Source organism: Gobius niger (assembly GCF_951799975.1).
Source record: "Gobius niger genome assembly, chromosome: 3".
NCBI classification, from domain to species: Eukaryota; Metazoa; Chordata; class Actinopteri; order Gobiiformes; family Gobiidae; genus Gobius; species Gobius niger.
In genome coordinates this window covers 41,109,809-41,130,475 of record NC_136854.1, presented here as the reverse complement: position 1 = coordinate 41,130,475, position 20,667 = coordinate 41,109,809, and the positions used below count along the sequence as shown (strand labels likewise).

General features: G+C 41.4%; 1 protein-coding gene across 1 annotated transcript in view; it reads left to right on the top strand.

Moving 5' to 3' along the window:
* The window catches only part of LOC306960798 (palmitoyltransferase ZDHHC5-A-like), a 30,924-nt gene extending 10,257 nt beyond the window's left edge, over nucleotides 1-20,667 (top strand). Inside the window, exons 4-11 of the mRNA XM_079553354.1 lie at nucleotides 2,590-2,762; nucleotides 5,084-5,186; nucleotides 5,273-5,364; nucleotides 6,803-6,929; nucleotides 8,896-9,001; nucleotides 10,854-10,963; nucleotides 15,348-16,288; nucleotides 20,437-20,667. Of these exons, the coding sequence (XP_079409480.1) occupies nucleotides 2,590-2,762; nucleotides 5,084-5,186; nucleotides 5,273-5,364; nucleotides 6,803-6,929; nucleotides 8,896-9,001; nucleotides 10,854-10,963; nucleotides 15,348-16,288; nucleotides 20,437-20,665 (1,881 nt within the window). The 3' untranslated portion in view covers nucleotides 20,666-20,667. The remainder of the gene's footprint in view (nucleotides 1-2,589; nucleotides 2,763-5,083; nucleotides 5,187-5,272; nucleotides 5,365-6,802; nucleotides 6,930-8,895; nucleotides 9,002-10,853; nucleotides 10,964-15,347; nucleotides 16,289-20,436) is intronic.

Here is a 20,667-nt window from a genome sequence, read left to right as displayed (position 1 = left end):
CTAAAAAGAAAAGCATCAAAATAGCGAGAAAAAGAGGATGAAAACATGAGAAAAACACGGACAAAAAAACACAACAAAAAATGATAGAAAAAATAATTTAAAAAAACAACAAAAATATGACAAAAATGTGGCGACGTGACGAAAACTTTCCATCACTTTTGTAGGTCTTAGCTTTCAAATGAGGCGTTACATTGTTGCTCTCCAGTCGAGAAGCTTTTAGATTTGGGTAAAGCCCAGTATAAAAAAACGGAATTCCGTGGAGTATGGTGTGCCACAAGGTTCAATTTTGGGACCATTATTATTTATTATTTAAATTAATGATTTTGCTTCTGTTTCTATGACCACCTTTCCCGTTCTTTTTGCTGATGACACCAATCAAAAAAATAATAATAAAAAGCCGAACTGGGGAAAATGCACTCGTTTTTGTTAAGGCGGGGGGTAAGAGGTTAAAATATGTATTTGTGGAAGTGCACAATTACGCTAATTTGGGCCAGGCTGGTCAGAGTCCAGGGCTGTTTTTCAGTCTCGGTCCGCCCCTGTCTATGTTTAAATTGGTGCTCCTGTTTGTCTAAAAGCACAAAGTATATCTGTAACCTTGTCTTAAAGGGGGTTCTCCCACTTCCCACCCGCGGTATTGTTGTCATTTTTTATATCGCTGTGGACACGATATCATTTATAAGAAAAACAAAAAACCAAGGCACTCCTCCGCATTATAATTCTCTTTTTACATTTAAAAAGCCTTTATTTTGCCGTGCTGACGAGTACACCAGCATCACACAAACTATTATTACAAAATTTCAGACTTGATTCTCGAAACCGATTTCGATACCACGGCACAAAACAAATCCGCTTTAACCTCCAAACCCCTGCCTAAACCGAGCGCATTTTCTCCAGTTCGGCTTTACCCAAACCTAAAAACTTTGTTGAACAGTGTAATGCCTCATTTGAAAGCTTAGACCTACAAAACTGCTCCAACCTTTTTTGTTCTGTTATCGCCGTGTTCTTGTCACGAGTGTTGCTGATTTCTGGATGTATATATTTTTTGCAGGCTAGCTGATACCATAGAAATGCGCTAGCCTTGCACTAGCCTAGCGCCACGAAACTCTTCAAATATAAGAACAGCATGAATTACCAAACAAAAAAAAATCCCTTTAAAGGGGCTATATCATGCTATTTTAGCCATACCAAAGTTAAGTATAGGCATTTATATGATATATTGTACCTCTACCATTATGGAGCACTCATTTTTGTGATAAATATAAGTGTTTTCTGGAGGTATTTTTCAAACCCGGAAGACACAACGCTTCGATTCAGTTAACTCCGCCCCCTCTCTCCGCACATACAACTTTACCGTAATATAAATAAACAGCAATAAGTGAAGTCACTTCACGATGCAGTTATACGGAGTTGACATCTGCAACACAGCTTCATAAATGGCTAACACACAAGCTAATATGCTAACACACAAGCTAATATGCTAACCCGCGTTTGGATTGACTCACCGCTCTGGTCCATCGCTGTTTACATTGTGGGACTCGCGTTGGTTATAAAAGTTAATCCACTTTGGTTCTGGCGAAGGTTCCCCAAACATCCATCAGTGACAGTCACAGAAAAACAATATTTTGGTGATAGTCGCTGAATCCCGGAGAAAAAAACAGCTGAGTGGTCTCTTCCTGAAAAGGGTTGAATATAAACTCCTCGTCCTCGTAGCCAAACGCGCTTCTTTTTCTCCGTCCGTGACATTATCGTTAGTTAAGAATAAATAACAGCTGTGTCCAGAGTAGGTAACGAGCTCCATCTTCACAGCTGCAGCGCAAACATGACTGATCTGTTCAGACGCGATGTGTTTGTTTTGGCCACAGCTGACCTGGAAGCACCTCGGGCACATCCTTTTTTCTTTTTCTTTTTTTCTTTTTTTTTTTTTTTTTTTTCTTTTTTTACTCTTTGTTTCTCTCTTATGACAGAAATAATGAAAACGCTGTTTTACAAATTAAAATCAGGCCGTAAGCATAGAATTAAGACATTGCATTACAGACGTTGAGCACTTCCGTTCCGTTGTTACGACACAACTGAACACTCAGTCGTTCACGAGGAGAGGGAGGAGCAGCTGCTCAGAGAGCAGGATTCAGGAGGATTACTGAGAGCTGCGTGAATGAAGCCACAAACCACTCTGGGGGTGTTTTTAATAAGGAAATAGCATAACAACATGGCTAAAAGCTCCAAAAAGTCGATTTTGCATGATATAGGACCTTTAACAGTATATTGGTGTAACTCACAAAGTGTAAGATGGAGATAAAGACCTGCTTGACAATATTACAAAATACCTGCAAAAAGAACAACACCCCCTCTTTAAAACGCTAATAGATTATACTGTTATATTATTATCTAGCACAGGCCAAGGCAAGATATTCTGCATTTCTCTCAGAGTCAGAGCTATATGTGGGCGGCCTTGTTTTGGACGAGCTGGAGCCTTGACAAGGAAAACAATGCTGTGAAAATATATACAGTTCTAATGGTTTAGTTTGCCTCTATGTTGGGATGGCCCTTTGTCCCGTTTCTAATCTCCTCTGTTGCCTTTCCCCCCCACAGGAGTTCGACCACCACTGCCCCTGGGTGAACAACTGCATCGGCCGCAGGAACTACAGATACTTCTTCCTGTTCCTGCTGTCGCTCACGGCTCACATCATGGCCGTGTTCGGGTTCGGGCTCCTCTTCATCCTCTACCACAGACAGAACATCGACCGCCTGCAGGCCATCGTCACGTATCCTTCTGAGATTTAGTGCCGTAATAATAAGCGAGAGTTTGTTTACTGAGGCGGACGCTGCAGGAGAACCGGGGGAAAATATCATTTAGAGATATTGATTCGGAACTTTTGCTGAAGATTACTGACATAAATATGAGGAAAAAATGTGCTACAAGTTTTTGAATAGCAAATATTTATGGATAGAGCCACAATTAAATGTATGGTTTACTTTTGCTTTCATTTTAGTTCACTTTAGTTTACTTTGGATATCTTGTTCGTTATTAGAAAAAAAGGTCTAGTTTTTGGGCTTTGAAACTATCAGACTAGGAAGTGTATACAGTTGTCCCTCGTTTATCGCGGGGGTTATGTTCTAAAACTAACCCGCATGAGATGAAATCCGTGAAGTCAGCTGTATTTACAAAGATTATATATGTTTAAAAAGAGGGGGTATTATGCTTTTTTCAATCACATAGCACCAGTCTATATCGCACTACAATGATGACAAACCTTCTGTTGGTCTGTAAATGCAGTAAATTAGAATAACTGCCTTGTATAAAATTGCTCTCTCAAAATGGCTGCAGTGAATGTCTTGAAATAGGCCTCTGTCTCTTTAAGAACCTCTGACCCTTTCCGACACGCCCCCTCCACACGCTGTCTGTGGCATCAGTGGGGAGGGGGTTCTGCTGAGGAGCAGTGGTTGGTTACTCGGCTGGTGACGAAAGCTCGGAGGCGTCTCCAGGAGGTGGGGGCGTTCCTAGGAGGACTCGGGCAAACCTGTCCCTAAAATGGCCGCCATCAGAGTTTTTACAGATTACTCAAAAATACGTGAATGTGCCACGGCGACACTTCAGGCATGTTTTTAATGAGGGAATGACATAATAACATGATGTAAAGCTTGAAAAAGTCGATTTGGTATAATACCCCCTCTTTAAGGCTGTAAAACCCCTCCCCACACACTTTATACACTTTCCTCACGAGTTCACACGGGTTCTCCTTATGCCTGGTGTCACGGTGTGATTTGTAGATTCTCATCACAGACGTGGGGATGGAAACATCGTGAGCTCCTCTCGTCTCCGCTGTGCGATTGTTCAAACTGAGAGACAATCGTAGCTACGACCAAAGTTTTATCGTAGCAGTTTCAGCTTCAGAAGGCGAGTGTTCAGCTGAGGCGAGAGATCCTCTCTGCAGCGAGAGGAGGCTCACTCTGCGACTAGCCAATCAGGATGCAGAACATAATGCGTGCATGGCATTCATACGCTGTAAAAAAGCATGAAAGCATGTACTGAAAGTAAATCTGCGTAACAGCGAGGCCGCGAATAGTGAACTGCGTTATAGCGAGGGACCACTGTACTGAAAAATCCCTCAAGACTAACTTTTATAATATTGTACAAGACTGGAAAGTTTGATTTCTGGTGTTAGAGTATCATCTGCTGTTCCCACTTAATTTTTCATATTTTTTTATAAACTAGTGTAAATTGCACTTTTATGATCGGAATCAGAATAGTTTTTATTGCTATTGTTTGTAAACAGGTTCACAAACTAGGAATCTTTCTTGGTGACACGTGCAACATTAAACATAAAAAAACATATAACACAGAGTTTAGATAAAAATAAGCTATAAACTTTAAACTATAAAGTTTATAGCTTGGCTATTGCCCGACAAAATCACCAATTCATTTTCTGGCAGGAGAGGTTTGGTTTATGATTGTCCATAGCCGTTTTTTATTGGGCTAATTGTCTATCATGCGTCTGCTCGTAGACATCGTATCAGACGTATGACATACTCGCTGAAAACTTTCGAACTAAACTATTTATAACACGGTCTAAAGCTTGATCAAACGTTTGAGTCACTGCTGTCATGTTGGATCTGTAAATAAACTACAAGCTTCCGTATGTCGAATAGCTCGTCATCGTCTTGCCGTCCCTCCTCGTTCTGTGATTGGTCCCAGATCCATGCGAAAATTTCGGACATGGTCCCCAGGCTGTTGTGCAGTTTGAAATGATTCCCAGGCTACTTATATAAGCCAAAACCATCTAAAACCGTGTGTGTACTGCCCCCTAATGGCTAAAAAGTATCTGAAGTTGTGTTAAATGTAGAACTCCACGCCATGAGCTCACAGCGATCTGGTCAGCGGATTATTCCCCGATCACGCCGGGTGAAGGAGGAAGCGCCGTGTCGTTAGCACTTGACACAGCTCGGAGATCAGCCATTCCGCCGCGTGGTGTGAGAATTTACGTGTTTATTTGATGCTGTTGTGTTTTCACCCGTCGTCTGGCCTTAAATGCTCTAATCCCCTTCATGCCTGACTCCAGCGTTGGCCTTGACCGCGTGTGCTCAGACTGGCTGTGATGTGCGTGGCCGGGCTGTTCTTTATCCCTGTAGCAGGTCTCACCGGGTTCCACATCGTCCTCGTGGCCAGAGGGAGGACCACGAACGAGCAGGTACGAGTCTGGAGCCGCTCCTGAGGCTCATCACTGTTGACTCGGTGTGAGACGTTTGGATGTGACTGTTTTCCCTCTCGCTTTAGGTGACGGGGAAGTTCAGAGGAGGAGTCAACCCCTTCACAAACGGCTGCATGAACAACGTGTCCCATGTGCTCTGCAGCTCGCAAGCTCCCAGGTACTTTCAGTTTTCAACCATTCATGGGTATGTGCACCTCCTCTGGGCCGATGTTAATGGGTTTCAGTAACGTAAACAAAGGGAAGTCATCTGGTCTCTGTAGTTAAAATGATGGACGATTCGCCTGCCATACAAGAAGCTTCGTCAGCAACACTACTGAACTGACAGCACACCAGAGGTTACATTAACCCAAAATTCTCCGACATTTACGGAATATTTTCACACCGTCTTGGATGAACTATGACAAGTTGTATCACTGCCTAGTTCCCTAGCTAGCTTTCTGGGCGCTAAAAACAACACAGGGAAGAAAACCACGATGCAAATGCGGTTAAGTAAGGATTAAACAAGGAGTCGTGCGTTAGACGGTTATAATGCACGACGTGGAGTCAAGAACACCACGACGCGGAGCATTATAACCGTCTAATACACGCCTCCGAGGTGTTTAATCCGCTCATACCATGGTCCCACAAACGTAGCATTTTATAGCAAATGTTGTATTCATTTATAATAAAATCGCTAAATATGCCAAACTACAGGGACTATTTTATGTGGGCTTATACTGTCTGAACGCTCGTCAGAGTGAGCCTCTCGCTGCTGCAAGGATCTCCGTCAGGCTCAACGGAACAACATCAGCACACGCTGCATCGCCAGAATCACAACATAGCAGGACTAATCTTGCTTTTTCCGTGGAAGCCGATATGCGGCACTCCTGGGCAGGAGTTATTTCACTTTTACGCTGTTGAACCTAAAGCTAGCTAGCTAGCTAACAACCTGTAGGCGTATTGAGTTGCCTTGTGTACGAAATGCGCGGTATAAATAAAGTTGCCTTGCCTTGCCTAGCTCAACGAGCTCAACTGTTTATGGAAACAGCTGCAGTGGAGTGGCTTATACCTGGGCCCCACGAACTGAAGCCAATCAGAATCGAGTATTCACCCAGACCATGGTATAAAGGCTAACTTTAACTCACGTAAGTCTCAGGACGAGCTCATCTATTTCTCCTCCTCTCTCTTTCCCTCTGTGTGTTTCTGAGGCTGTGCGTAGTGCCGTGATGCAAACTGGTAAATATTGTCCCATCCGCCCACTGTTTCTTAAACATTGACGTTAAAAGGGAGAAAATGCAAATAATAAGCTCCACTTTACATTTGTATTAGTGTAATATCAGCTCTGATGTTGATGAGCTGATGATGCTCTAAATAAGTCGTCCTCCTCTGAGACTTTTAAAGGCCTTATACTTGTATTACGACCCATCTTTGTTCTAAAAACTGCTCTCAACTTGTGCTAAGACAAACCTTTACTGTTTCTCGAGTTTCAGCTCATTAAACATCTTGGTTTGAGAGATGAAACGTCCAACATCTAAACTACAAACTGCAGTCAACGCCTCAAGAGTCTTTGTTTTTACTACAAACGTTGATCGAATGCAAATGGTCTCTGCCTGCAGGTATCTGGGGAGGAAAAAGGCAGTGCAGAGCATGTGCGTGCAGCCGCCGTTCCTGCGCCCGCAGCTCACGGAGGCGCAGCTCGCAGCCAAGATCCTGGACAACGGCATCCAGGGGGAGCTGCACAGGGTGAGGGCATTAGAAACACCAGCGCTTTGATAAACAAATGATTTTAATGGACTTTTGTCGCCCGCATTCAAATCCGCTCCGGCTGAATTTGCGTAAGGGCCGGAGCAGGTGTCAAAAGCAGTCGCCGTCTCTCAGCTCAAAGATACATTCAGCGGTGACCTTTCTGTGGGGACGGACTCAGATTTAGGCACAGATTAAAGAGCGGGTTTTAGGCTTTTTACAGGTATCGGGTGATAATCTCAAACGCATCAGTGTTACTGTCTTACACTGTTGGAAAAACGCAATATTGATCCAAAACAGCTGAAACTAAATATCCAGTAGCTTCACTTCCTGGTTTTCCTCACTCTAAGCTCCTCCCACCCGGAAAAAAGAAGGAAAAATAGAGTGTAATAGGGCCAGAGCGATCTGAATTTTTGGGTACCGATACCGATATGAAGAGGGTTATAGGGCAATAACCGATATATACGTCGATAGTTTAAGTAATTTCTATTGATGTCTTTTTTTTAATCTCTCAAATAGGCTATAGTAGGCTCATTATAGTAAAGGTTTCTATCATAGAAATATATCTAATAGAGGTCAAATGTGTCAGTGTTAAACAGTGACAGCAGGGGGCGCTGTATTAGAGGCATAGGGCTGATTTATTCAGGACATTCATGTTAAGTATGCACTTCAGAGGGAGCTTGTTTGAAAGACAAAAATCAGTAGATTCCAAAACGAAGGGACGACTGCTTCTTATGTTTCTGAAATTTTAAACAAAAGTCTACAGCAGGGTTTGGCAAGTTTGTGTGGTGGAGGGCCGATTTTCATCATCACCAAATCACCGAGGGCCGAACCACTGAAGCCAATTTTCTTCAATTGCCAATGTTTTACATTATATGGGATGTTTTTCCTGGATTTTTTTTTTTTTTTTACCTCCAGTTCGGCTTTACCCAAGTCTAAAAGCTGCAAAGCAACAGTGTTGTGCCTCATTTGAAAGCTAAGGCCTGCAAAACTAATTGTAGCTTCTTGTTGTTGCGTTGTTGCCGCTCTTTTGTCAAATTTTTGAAGCGTCTTTGAAGTTGTTATTGTGGGTTTTTAAGTAAGTTTAAGTCAGTATTTTTGCCCTTTTTTCTCATCACTTTTTTCTCGCTCTTTAGTCACTTTTTTGTTGTATTATTGTTGCTTTTCTGGCATGTTTTAGTCATTCTTTTGTTGTGTTTATGTCGCTTTTTTGTCACTTCGTTGTGTTTCGATGCCATTTTGATGCTTTCTTTTCAAGAGGCTTTTAGGTTTGGGTAAAGCCAAACGGGGAAATGTGCTTAGTTCAGGTGGGAGTTAAGAGGTTCAAAAACATATGTAAACAGTAACATTTTGTATTTATATTATACTGTTTTTACACAATAACCACCAAAGCAAAAAGTGGCTCATCTTCCCCCAACTTTGGCAGGTATGTGAGCAAATTCATCTTGGGGGCCAGAGGGTCTGTGCAGGAGTGCCGGATTTGGCCCCACGTTGCCTACCTCTGGTCTACAGCATAAAAGTACATGAAATAGGTGTAAAAATGTGTGACCAATGTTTCTCCGCCCCCCTGAGGCCTAGGACGTCTCTATCAACTTTGGTAATATCGGCCTATGTATTGGGCCGATTCATCAGTCGTGTCCTAGGCATTAAAGTAGAGGTCGATTGATGTATCAGGCCGATTTCTCCGGAAGTGAAAGTGATGGCGATTGCCCCTTTTTTTTTTTTTGCATTGAAAAGAGCTCATTCACTGCCTTAAAATGGCTGCCTAGGCCTCAGAAGAGCTGAGGAATGTCGCGGTGAAAATTGGCCATTGTTTGTTTTGGAATCTGCTGATTTACTATACTGTCACAGTTCAACTCAACCATTTATGTTTTCCAAAAATATTCAAAGCTGCGCAAATGAACCAAAACACAACTGCAGGTCTGTTTTTGAAATTGTAGCACTTTGCTTTGTGTCTGTGTTTCAGTCCAAGTCGAGTCTGGAGATGATGGAGAGTCAGTCGTGCGACGCTGAGCCGCCGCCTCCACCCAAACCCGAGCTGAGATACCCGGGCATCAGCCGAGGGAACGAGGGTACGGCTACTAGGTTCTCAATGCCATGGATCGTTTAGTTTGTGGCTCCGCCCGAGTGAGAGCTTAATATTACAGGGTTTCTGTGGGGTATTTTAAAGTATTACAAGTCATTAAATGATGGCTGGAACATGTAGAGGGAAATACTTAGTTTTAACATTTTTTTAAACTCCGTATAGTCCCTGAATTGTGCCAAAAACTAAAGCAATGAATGTCGCTAAAAAGCATTAAATTGGATTCAGGCGGGCATTAGATCAAACATTTTTTGGAAAGTATTGACATTACCCAACTCACAACAAACGTCAGTCTGTGATTTGCAACTGACAGTAAAAGTCACTGACAGTTTTTTCTGCTTTAGTCCCGTTAAGTCTGAAGAATAAACTCTCCTCTTCGACTCTTCTGTACAACATAAATCCACGAATCCCTTTCAATTTCACTGTTTACATTCCACAAAAGTTTACTGCGCATGCGTTATCTACATCTTGTTCTGTGTCACAGCGCCTCACACAGGCCTGGTGGATGAATCGCAGCGGTTTTACACACATGACTGGCTTCACGTGAAGGCACACATTTACTGAGCCGGCTCCGTGTTTACAGAGAAAGTTGGATATAGTCTAAAAGTTTAGTACAGTACAAGTCTCAAATTCAAGAATCCAAATTTAAGGCCTTGAAAAGTCTAAAATTTGGCCTATTTGGTCTTAAATCCACGGTAAACTGGTCTTAAAAATGAACGTTCAACGGCCCAATTATTTGCGCACAATTTAGTTTTACAAGTCGACAAATAAAGTCACAGAAGCAGCGATGAGGAGCCGCCCGGTGCCGCTCATGGTCCGAGAGGGCGAAGCGACACTGACGCTCTGGCCGCCGCCACAAACAACGTAAACTCAGCGATAGTCGAGCGAGGCAGAAGGACTCTCCTTCAGAGCTTTATCCACCCAAAAAACGACTGAAGTCAGCAGAGTTTAGGAATCCAAAACATGACCGAGGTGTCGCTGATGGATCCGTAATGCTGCTGTCGGTGGAAAGATACGTCTAATATGAAACAACGCAGAGATAATCCTTCACTGTAAATATCCAACTCAAGGTAATGAACGGCATCATTCACAATAAAGTTTGTCCAAATGTTGGGAAACACAAAGCGAACGCTCCTCTGCTCAGGGACAGAAGGAAAGAGAAAGTCCTGTTACTTTAGAAACATGTTTCTCACTTTGTTCATCAAAACATCTGACAAACAAGTTTAGAAAACATAAAACCTAGACTAGATTCTGGCCTAATAATAATATCATTAAAATAATTCTGATATTGAATGAGTTGTAAAGTTGACAGTGTTTTGTTTTGTGTTCTCTGCAAACGAGTGGAAAAGCTGCTTTTATTTTTAGAAACAGTGAATGTTTACCAGCTCAAGTATTACAAAGCATTTTAAATACAAAAACTAAATATCTGTTGTTTTCTTTCATTCAGTCGATAATTGTGAGTAATTATTCAATCTCAATATTCTTATTATGGGACAAGGTTGTTAAAACTTGAATGGTTGTTAAAATGTGAAAAATGAAGTTCTTACGTTTGTACATCCCACTGTGAAATCAGAAACAACAGTTTGACACTTGGATTTTTGTGGCAGTGATTTTCTTTACAGTCCATTTATATATTGCGCGTTCAAAAACAGCTCTTATTTTTGAGATTTTGTGCTCTTAAAAAGGTCTTAAAAAGGTCTTAAATTTGACTCGTCCAACTCTGCAGATGCCCTGTTAGTATTTGGGCATTAAAATGTCACGACAGAGCATTAAATCTGACTTGATGCTTCCTGTGCAAACCCTGTATTACCTGTAATGTGCTTTCTTGTGCCCCTTTGCAGAGTGCAGCCTCCTGAACAAAGCCCCTCCCACTCCCACCATGTACAAATACAGGCCAACGTACAGCCCCGGGAAGAACCACACGGCGCTGACGCACGCCTACGCCAACCAGGTAACGCCTCACGACCAGGAACAAGCGGGACTACGGTACTACTAATACTGTATTATCGATTACCTCGAAAAGCAAGAGCCCTCATGGTGAAGATATTGCAGCGTAACATTATGATCATTCGGCGATATATCGGGATTCCTAGGAAGAAATTGACATTGTGCTGCTATTTTTGCCGCATACGTTTGTTTACAGCACAAAAAAAGTAGTTTTGGCTGGGTACAGTTAAATTAAACCAGTATGGTATAGAAAAAATGAAAGTATTGAAAGTAAAAAATGTATTTAGATCCAGGTTTTGATGCTGTTGGTCCAGGGACAGAATTAAAGGAAATGACTTTATTGTTTCAGCTCAAATAAATTATTTTTTTCCTCATTTTACCCATTTTCTTTTTCCCTATTTTTTTTTTTTTTTTCAAATTTTTCCCCTCATTCTTGCGCAATTGTTATTCCTAAAATTTCCCTTATTTCCCCTCATTTTTGTCCCATTCCTTACCCGTTTTATTCCCAATTTTTGTATCTATTTCCCCCCATTTTTGCCACAATATTTCCTTATTTTTGCCACAATTTCTCCCTAAATAATTTCCCATATTTCACATACATTTCTTGACATTGGAGATGAACATGATATTGTAAATTGGCAGATCTTCCTCACATTATTGTTCTGTTTTCTGGTTCTAGATGACAAATATTTTAGAATACAGTGAGTACTCGGGAAAAGTATGTTCAGGTATAGGTATCGTTAAAGTACTGGTAGAGAAAAAGATTTAACAGTACCCAGCCCGATCATTACACAAAATTTTTTGCTCATAACTTGTCCCTTTATCCTCATTTTACAAATCTTAAGAAATTACATACGCACTGATTGTTGTATGTGGGTGTGGCATTAACCTCTTAACTCCCGCCTGAACCGAGAGCATCTTTTTCCTCATGTCATCAGATTTTTTTCCATCATTTTTTTGTTGGGTGTTCAACTCATTTTTGTCATTTTTTTGTCATTTTTTTGTCACATTTTTGTCACATTTTTGTCATTTTATCGTCTTTTTTTTTATCACATTTAAAAAAAAAAAATTGTCACATTTTTGTCATTTTTTGGTCACATTTTTGTCATTTTTTTGTCACATTTTTGTCATTTTTTTGTCACATTTTTGTCATTTTTTTGTCACATTTTTGTCATTTTATCGTTAATTTTTTATCAAATTTTTGTCATTTTTTGGTCACATTTTTGTCATTTTTTTGTCACATTTTTGTCATTTTTTTGTCACATTTTTCTCATTTTATCGTCAATTTTTTATCACATTTTTTAAACATTTTTTGTCACATTTTGTCACATTTTTGTAATTTTTTTGTCACATTTTTGTAATGTTTTTGTCACATTTTTATCACATTTTTGTCATTTTTTGTCACATTTTGTCACATTTTTGTAATTTTTTTATCACATTTTTGTCATTTTTTGTCACATTTTTGTCATTTTTTGTCAATTTTGTTTTCACATTTTTGTCACATTTTTTGAATTTTTTTGTCACATTTCTGTCATTTTTTGTCATTTTTTTTGTCATTTTTTCTTCAATTTTTTGTCAATTTCTTGTCACATTTTTGTCACATTTTTGCCACTTTTCCATCAATTATTCGTCACTTTTTTGTCAATGTTTTCTCACTTTTTTGTCACATTTCCATCATTGTTTTCGTCTCAGTTTTGTTGCTATTTTCACAGCTTTTTTCCAGGAGCTTTTGGACTGGGGGTAAAGCCAAACTGGAGAAAATGTGCTCGGTTCAGGTGGGAGGTAAGGGGTTAAAAAAATACAGTATTACAGTATCAAAAAGTGTTAAATTTGACTTGACACTCCCTGTATAAACTCCATAAAAGGTTTTTTTCTTGTAGCTTTTTCTCATCTCGACGTACTGGCACAATATAATCCGATATTATTACATAAATGCGATTACTCCGGGCTTCTTTCGCCGCTACGTGTCTCGACCGTCTGTGTTTCCATTTGCTTTGACGCATCACTGTCTTTTATTGCATTCATTTCGAATCTAATGCGTCTCATGCTTTTTTTTTTTTTTTTTCCTTTTGATTTCCTGTCGGCCATCTTGGTTTCTCAGTGGCTTTCTGTTGATCCGTATCAGTAAGTGGCTGCTCTCAAACCTACTTTTCGTTGCACCCTTTTAGTTTTCTCCTCACTGCTGTGTGTGTTTGTGTTTTTGTGACCGTAGTCGTAGCTGCGTTTTTCACCTTCTAACCTGTGAAATAATCCCGATAGAACAACTCACTCCCAACACCCACCCAGTCGTAGAAACTGTATTTGTTTTTTTTTTGTGGTTTGCGTGGTTTAAAACTTAATCTGGGCACTCTTGCTGTGAAAAACGACACTTTTTGGTACACTTTTAATGGGAAATGTTTGGAAAATAACACATAGGAAAACTGTCTTCAATCCCAAGAGCTCAGGGACTGATTTCTGGAGGTTCTTGGCTTTCAAACAGTGATATCTTAAAATCCCTATTGCACAGGATGCTCAGGTGAAGAGTAAAACAATGTTGTTCCCGTGCAGGGCAGAAATTCCCATAGAAATCATAGAAATGCCTTAAGCCACAGTCTCTGAGCCGGTTCCTGCAAAGGAATGGGGAAGCCAGGCGCAATACTAAAGTATGGCGAGGTATGTTTTGCCCTTTTCATGTAATTTATATCATTTCTGTGGTTTCTTTACCTTTAAAGGAATAGGCCACCGTTTTTACATACTGAGATATGTTCTTACCTTAGCTTTGACGAGTTCTTTAGGACCTGTCTGGTCTTCCCCCGTGTCTTCAGTCACGTAAACACAGCGCAGACGGCGTTAGCATTTAGCCTCTCCCTCTCTCCACTATAGCTCCAAAACAGGTCAAGATGGAAGCTACCAAGCTCTTCCACGTTTTCCCTATTTAAATATGGTTACGTGAAGTGTTCAACTACAAAGTATAATTACACAAAATTAAACAATGTGGATTTTCTAAGCGGATAAAAGGGGGAACTATATTGTAAGGCGTAATAATACCAGGAGTAGTTTGGCATCCGCACAGTAAAGTGAAGATTACTGCGCGGATTTCGAACCTCAGTCAATATAGGCATGTACTATGACATTAGTATTTATGTTTTTACAGGAATGTAGACCGGACATTTGGAAAAATCGACCAAAGCCCCCTAAAAAAAACCTTAGAAAAACCTGTATCGGTCGACCTCTCATCTGAGCCACAAAAAGCAGAAACTTCACATTTAAGTCAGAGACACTCTTAGACGCCAATTTGTATCTAAAGTAAAATCTCCGAAGGTCTGTACATTTATTAATTATTTCTAACCAGGCTTTGACCTTGACGTGGTGGATGGGTTGACCACAGCTGAAGGATTGATGGATAATGCTAACAGCGGTGGGAAAAAAAACATTGAGCAGACTCTGACTACTCGCAGACTTCCTGTTCGAATACGGTAAATTCTCTAATACTGGCCTGTGTTCCATTAGCGGCCGGGCTCTGACAGAGGCCGGGTTCACGGCTGGTGGAGGCAAATTAAAGCCGGTCTCTAAAACAGGCCGGGGCTTTTATTAGAAACTATAGCGGTAGAAATATTCCCCATGTTAGGAGTTTGTCTCATACTGGTGTAAATGAAAACTCACGTGCAGGAAGTAACAAACGGGAACCCGGGCCGAAGGGGACGCTGCGGAGGAGCTGATCTGAGCGTAACTTTGACACAGATTTAGCCACTTTTCAAACCTCCTGTGACGATATTTGGAAACAGGGCAAACAGCAAATGTCGTGTGACCCTCCAGGGTTTTAATAAAGTCTCCATCGCGTCTTCAAAGCACGTCCAGCTGCTCCGTGTGCAGGTCAGTCCCACGCCTCAAAATAACTCCTCCCATCAGCGTGAGCGTCTCGTCTTCTCTCGGGCCAGTCTCATGATCGATCACAAACACAAACGCTCCGTCTAAACTCGCCTTTTACACAAGATAATAACAAATAATCCGGTCCGCGGTAAAAACGAAACAGAAACCTGCAGTGACATTGATGTCAAAGCTCCGCTAACAGCAACGAAACACTTCCTAGATGCCCTTGAGTAAATAAAGGCCCCGGCCTATATTAGAGCATTTACGGTATGTCCTCAGGTGATTCTAGTCTTGTGCAAATCGACATGAAACTTTTTAACTTTTGTAATGAAGTCTAAAAGTGGCCCCGTGTCAGAGTTAACACTACCTTCGAGTGTGGAGTGAATGAGTAATGTCGCCGTTTGAGAAGTTTTATTCCTTTTGCTTTTGGGGTTTTCACACTGACTCTGGATTAACACGTCTGGGCTCGAGGGCTGTGTCTGTCACTGTGTCTCAGTCTCCCCCCCTCTCTCCCCCCTCCCTCCCTCACTGTCCCGCAGTTGAGTCGCGGCGAGAGCGTCGGCAGCGCCCGGGACTCCTCCTCCTCCACCTCCTCCCTGCTCCAGTCCAGTCAGCAGCCGGGCTTCCGCTCCCAGCCGAGCCTCGACCACCTGCCGCCGGACCGTCCCGGGGCCAATAACTCCGGGGGCGAGAGGCGCGGCGGGGAATCGGGCGGGAGAGACTCTGGAGGCGGCGGGATGCCTGGCTACACGTTGGGCGGGCGCTCCTACCCGTCATTCTCAGACGCCACCGTCCTCTCCGCCGTGGCCAGCTCGCGGTCGTCCTCTTCGGCCGCAAAGACCCTCGCCAATCAGACCCCGCCCCCTCACCAGGCGTCCCGCAACGGAAGCCTCTCCTTCGACAACCTGCTCGCGGAGGATTTGGAAAAGCCGGCGGCGGGCTCGGCATCGACGGCGGCGGCGGACGCCCTCTCCACCTCGTCGGGCCGCCCCTCGCCTTTCCTGACGTCCCAGCAAGCGGCGGAGATGCAGACGCCGCACCACGTCCACCACTCGCACCACCACCACCACGCGCCCTACCTCCACCGCTCCTCCTCCACGTCGTCGTCCCCGCAAACCGCCCCGGATCGAGACGGCCCGATCAACCCGCCCCCTCCGCCCCCCGCGTCCGCCCCGCCTCACCACCACCACCACCACCACCACCACCATCACCACCACTCCGCCAGCAAGCCGCCCCGCTACGCCGCCCCGCCCCACCACGCCTACCCCTACCGCACCCGCTCCACGGACGCCCCGCCCACCTCCGCGCACCCGCCCCGCTCGCCCCACGCCCCGCCCCTGGGGAAGTCCCTGTCCTACTCCAGCGCAGCGGCCGCCGAGATGCAGTACCGGCTGGTGCGGAAGGCGTCGGCGTCGGCCAGCGCCAACGCGGCCAACGCAGGGGGCGCGGGGGGGATGGGAGGAGGAGGACAAGCGCCCAAGTGAGTATGAAAGTCCCCCCATCCTGTTACGGGACGCTTTTCTGCTGCTAAAAATCTTACAAATACTTAAACTCCCGCCTGATCCTGACTGAGCTCCTCTTCCTCCTGCTCCTCTCTCCTGACAGCTTTCCTGTGAGTGCCTCTCTCTCCCTTTTTGCCCGTAGTTTGTCCCGTTTTGGCATGTTTGACTTTTGTATTTTTGTATTTGTGACTCTGAGTTTGTAAAAACCTTCAGTTTCCTTTATACGGTCTTGCAGCACATCATGTTCATTATATGGATTATTATCAGCCTGGTTTGTTAAGTGTCACATCTCACCTGATGAACAAGCTACTTCCAGGTCCGAACTGTACAAACACAGGAAAACAACTTCATCTGAAAATCCTTGTGAAGCACTAATTGTAATATTTCTGTGCGAGCAGATGTTAACCTCTTAACTCCCGCCTGAACCGAGAGGATCTTTTTACTCACGTCATCAGATTTCATAATTTTTTTGTTGGGTGTTCAACTCATTTTTGTTACTTTTTTGTCATATCATTTTTTGTAATTTTTTTGTAATTTTTTTGTCACATTTTTGTCCATTTTTTGTCATTTTCTGACACATTTTTGTCATTTTTTCATCCATTTTTTGTCGTTTTTTTTGTAATTTTTTTGTAGTTTTTTCAATTTTTTGTCACATTTTTGTCACATTTTTGTCATTTTTTCAGCATTTTTTTGTAATTTTTTTGTATATTTTTCAATTTTTTGTCACATTTTTGTCACATTTTTGTCATTTTTTCATCCATTTTTTGTCAATTTTTTGGATTTTTTTTGTCACATTTTTATAATTTTTTTGTCATTTTTTTTCCACATTTTTGTCAATTTTTTGTCATTTTTTGACACATTTGTCATTTTTTCATCAATTTTTTGTAGTTTTTTTGTAATTTTTTTGTCCAATTTTTGTCACATTTTTGTCAATTTTTTGTCACATTTTTGTCACATTTTGTCACATTTTTGTCATTTTTTGTTGTCATTTTTTGTAATTTTTTCATCAAATTTTCACCAATTTTTTTGTGATTTTTGTGTCAATTTTTTGTCACATTTTGTCAATTTTTTGTCACATTTTTGCCAGTTTTTCATCAATTCTTCGTCACTTTTTGTCAATGTTTTCTCGCTTTTTTGTCACATTTCCATCATTGTTTTCGTCTCAGTTTTGTCGCCATTTTCTCACCTTTTTTTTCCAGAAGCTTTTGGCCTGGGGTAAAGCCAAACTGTGCTCGGTTCAGGTGGGAGTTAAGGGGTTAAACAAGAGCATTGTATTCAAGGCTAAGGTTAAAAATCAGCAAAATCCCATTATAGTGAAAAGGACTAAAAGAGCAACTCCAGACCAACGTTTTTTCTGCTGATAAACTGTACGATCGATGATATTAGAGAATTGTCTGATGTTCCCACTTATTTTTAAGTATATTTTGCACTTACAGAAGCTTGTCATATAATTAGAATATTATGAAAAAGTGCATTTTACTTTTGTTATTCAATTTAAACTGTGAAACTAATAAATGATAGAGTAAAGTAAAGTGAGACATGTAAAGCCTTTATTTGTTATAATTGTGATTATTATGGCTCAGTTTGTAAAAACCCCAAATTAAAAATCTCAGAAAATTAGAATATTTTATAAATGGACTGTAAGACATATAATCATCAACAACAAAGGCTTGATATATCTCACTTTGCCTGTAATGAGTCTGTATCATATATTAGTTTCACATTTTAAAGCAGTACTAAGTAACGTGTTTACCTTAATAAATCCTTCCCGTAGTCCCTGTGGGGGTAATACAAGTGTTTATGGGATGATTGGAGGGTCTTTCATCTCCCCCTGGTGTCTCTGGCCAGAAAACCAGGTTTGCAACTTGACTGCCACCGGTCCAGAGAAAGCAATACACACTAATGGAATCACGAAGAAGAAGCTAACATGCTAACGGGCAAAGCTAACTGCGGGGTAGCGCCACTTTAAACAGTATTTACAGCCAAGTTTGAGTAAAAAAAATATTTCCATTGTATAATTGGATGCACAGTAACCCTCTCTCCCTTCGCCTTTACTGTCAGCGTAGTATTTACTCTCCAAGACAATTAATATGTTAAAAAATCGTAACTTGCTACGACACCTGCAGTTGCGCTTATGGCCTGTAGGGGCAAGAGTTACTTAGTACTGCTTTAAGTTGAATTACAGAAGTAAATGCACTTTTTCATGATATTCTAATTATATGACGAGCACCTGTATAAAGGCTAAAAACATTTAAAACCCCCTCGTGGCTAAAAAGTTTATGGAATTTTGATCTTGTGAACCTCAGGAGAACACGGAGATCATTTCCCCGATCAGAGGAGGGGGAAGTGCAGGTTTTTTATTACATCCACAAAGCATCAGGTGTGAGGCCGGACAGACACTCCTTTCTGTTCAGAAGAAGAAGAACAATCATTTCACGACTTTACCTTAGTTGCTCTTTAAGTTCTATTGGACCAGGAAGTAGAGTGAGGACATCATCACTTACGAGGATGGGCTTTGTGCGCAGAATGTTTATACAAGGCAAGATGCTAACTGTTTCCTGTCTGTTTATTTCAGAATCATTTATTAATTAATTAATCCACATGGGAAATTCATCGGTTGCTGCTGCTCCAATAAATATCAAAAACATTAAAACACAGCATCAGGAAGTGCCTTTGAGGTTGAAATGTCATTTACAGGCGAGTCCTGAGATTCATTTAATTTAAACATAAATCTGGATTAAAAGTCCAGAGATGCACAGAACATGTTAAACTGGCAATTATGAGAATCAGAAACGATAGAAAACACAGAACTTTTAAATTCATTCAAGTTATATCTAAAGTAATGAAATATGGCAGAAAACAAGCAACAGTGGGATAATTACATGTTAAAAATACTTCCCTGGAGGAAAAACGTGAATTTAACCTCTTAACTCCCACCTGAACATGTTTTCTCTTGTTCTCCAAATTCTCCAAATCTAAAAGCTTTTTCAAAATAGCGACAAAAAACGAGAAGAAAACGCGGATGTAAATTGACAAAAAATGGCAAAAATCCAGCAAAAAAGTGACGACAATCCAGCAAAAAAAATGGCTAAAATCCAGCAAAAAATGACAGAAATCCAGCAAAAAAAAAAAAAATCCAGCAAAAAAGTGACAAAAATCCAGCAAAAAAAATAACAAAAATCCAGCAAAAAATGACAAAAATCCAGCAAAAAATGACAAAAATCCAGCAAAAAAGTGACAAAAATCCAGCAAAAAATTGGGGTAAAATCCAGCAAAAAATTGACAAAAATCCAGCAAAAAAATATCAAAAATCAAGCAAAAAATAACAAAAATCAAGCAAAAAAATGACAAAAATCCAGCAAAAAAAATAACAAAAATCCAGCAAAAAATGACAAAAATCCAGCAAAAAATGACAAAAATCCAGCAAAAAATGACAAAAATCCAGCAAAAAATTGGGGTAAAATCCAGCAAAAAATTGACCAGAATCCAGCAAAAAAGTGACAAAAATCCAGCAAAAAATTGACAAAAATCCAGCAAAAAAGTGACAAAAATCCAGCAAAAAAGTGACAAAAATCCAGCAAAAAAAGTGACAAAAATCCAGCAAAAAAGTGACAAAAATCCAGCAAAAAATGACAAAAATTCAACAACAAAATTGGCAAAAATCCAGCAAAAAATTGGCAAAAATCCAGCAAAAAATGACAAAAATCCAGCAAAAAATGACAAAAATTCAACAAAAAAATTTGTTAAAAATCCAGCAAAAAATGACAAAAATTCAACAAAAAAATTGGCAAAAATCCAGCAAAAAAGTGACAAAAATCCAGCTTAAAATGACAAAAATCCAAAAAAGTAACAAAAGTGCCATAAAAAAGTGACGACAATGGCAAAGAGGAGAGAATGCATTTGGTTTTGGCGGGTGGTAAGAGCTTAACAAATGGTAAAATCACAACACAATCTGAACCCATTTTATTTAAATTCAAATGTGGACAGGAAGTAGCGTTGATATGACACAGGACAGCAGGAAGTTCATCCCCAAACGTTCCGCGCACAGAGCTGCATCACTAAAGTAACCGTTTGTAATCTGCCCCGCCTTTGTCCCGCCTCTCGCTGACGTTCTCCGTCCACACAGGGATGAGCCGATCCCGATGAAGCCCCTGGGTTCGTGGACCAACGGCGGCCAGGCGCTGTCCTCCGCCTCCGCCCCCTCCTCCCCCTCTCACCCGATCAGCGTCTCCGCCCGACCCGGAGTGGCCTATCCCGGCTCGGCGCTGGCCCAGAGCCCCGCCCACAGGCCTCAGCCCGGGACGGTGAAGAAGGTCACGGGCATCGGAGGCACCACTTACGAGATTTCTGTGTAGGA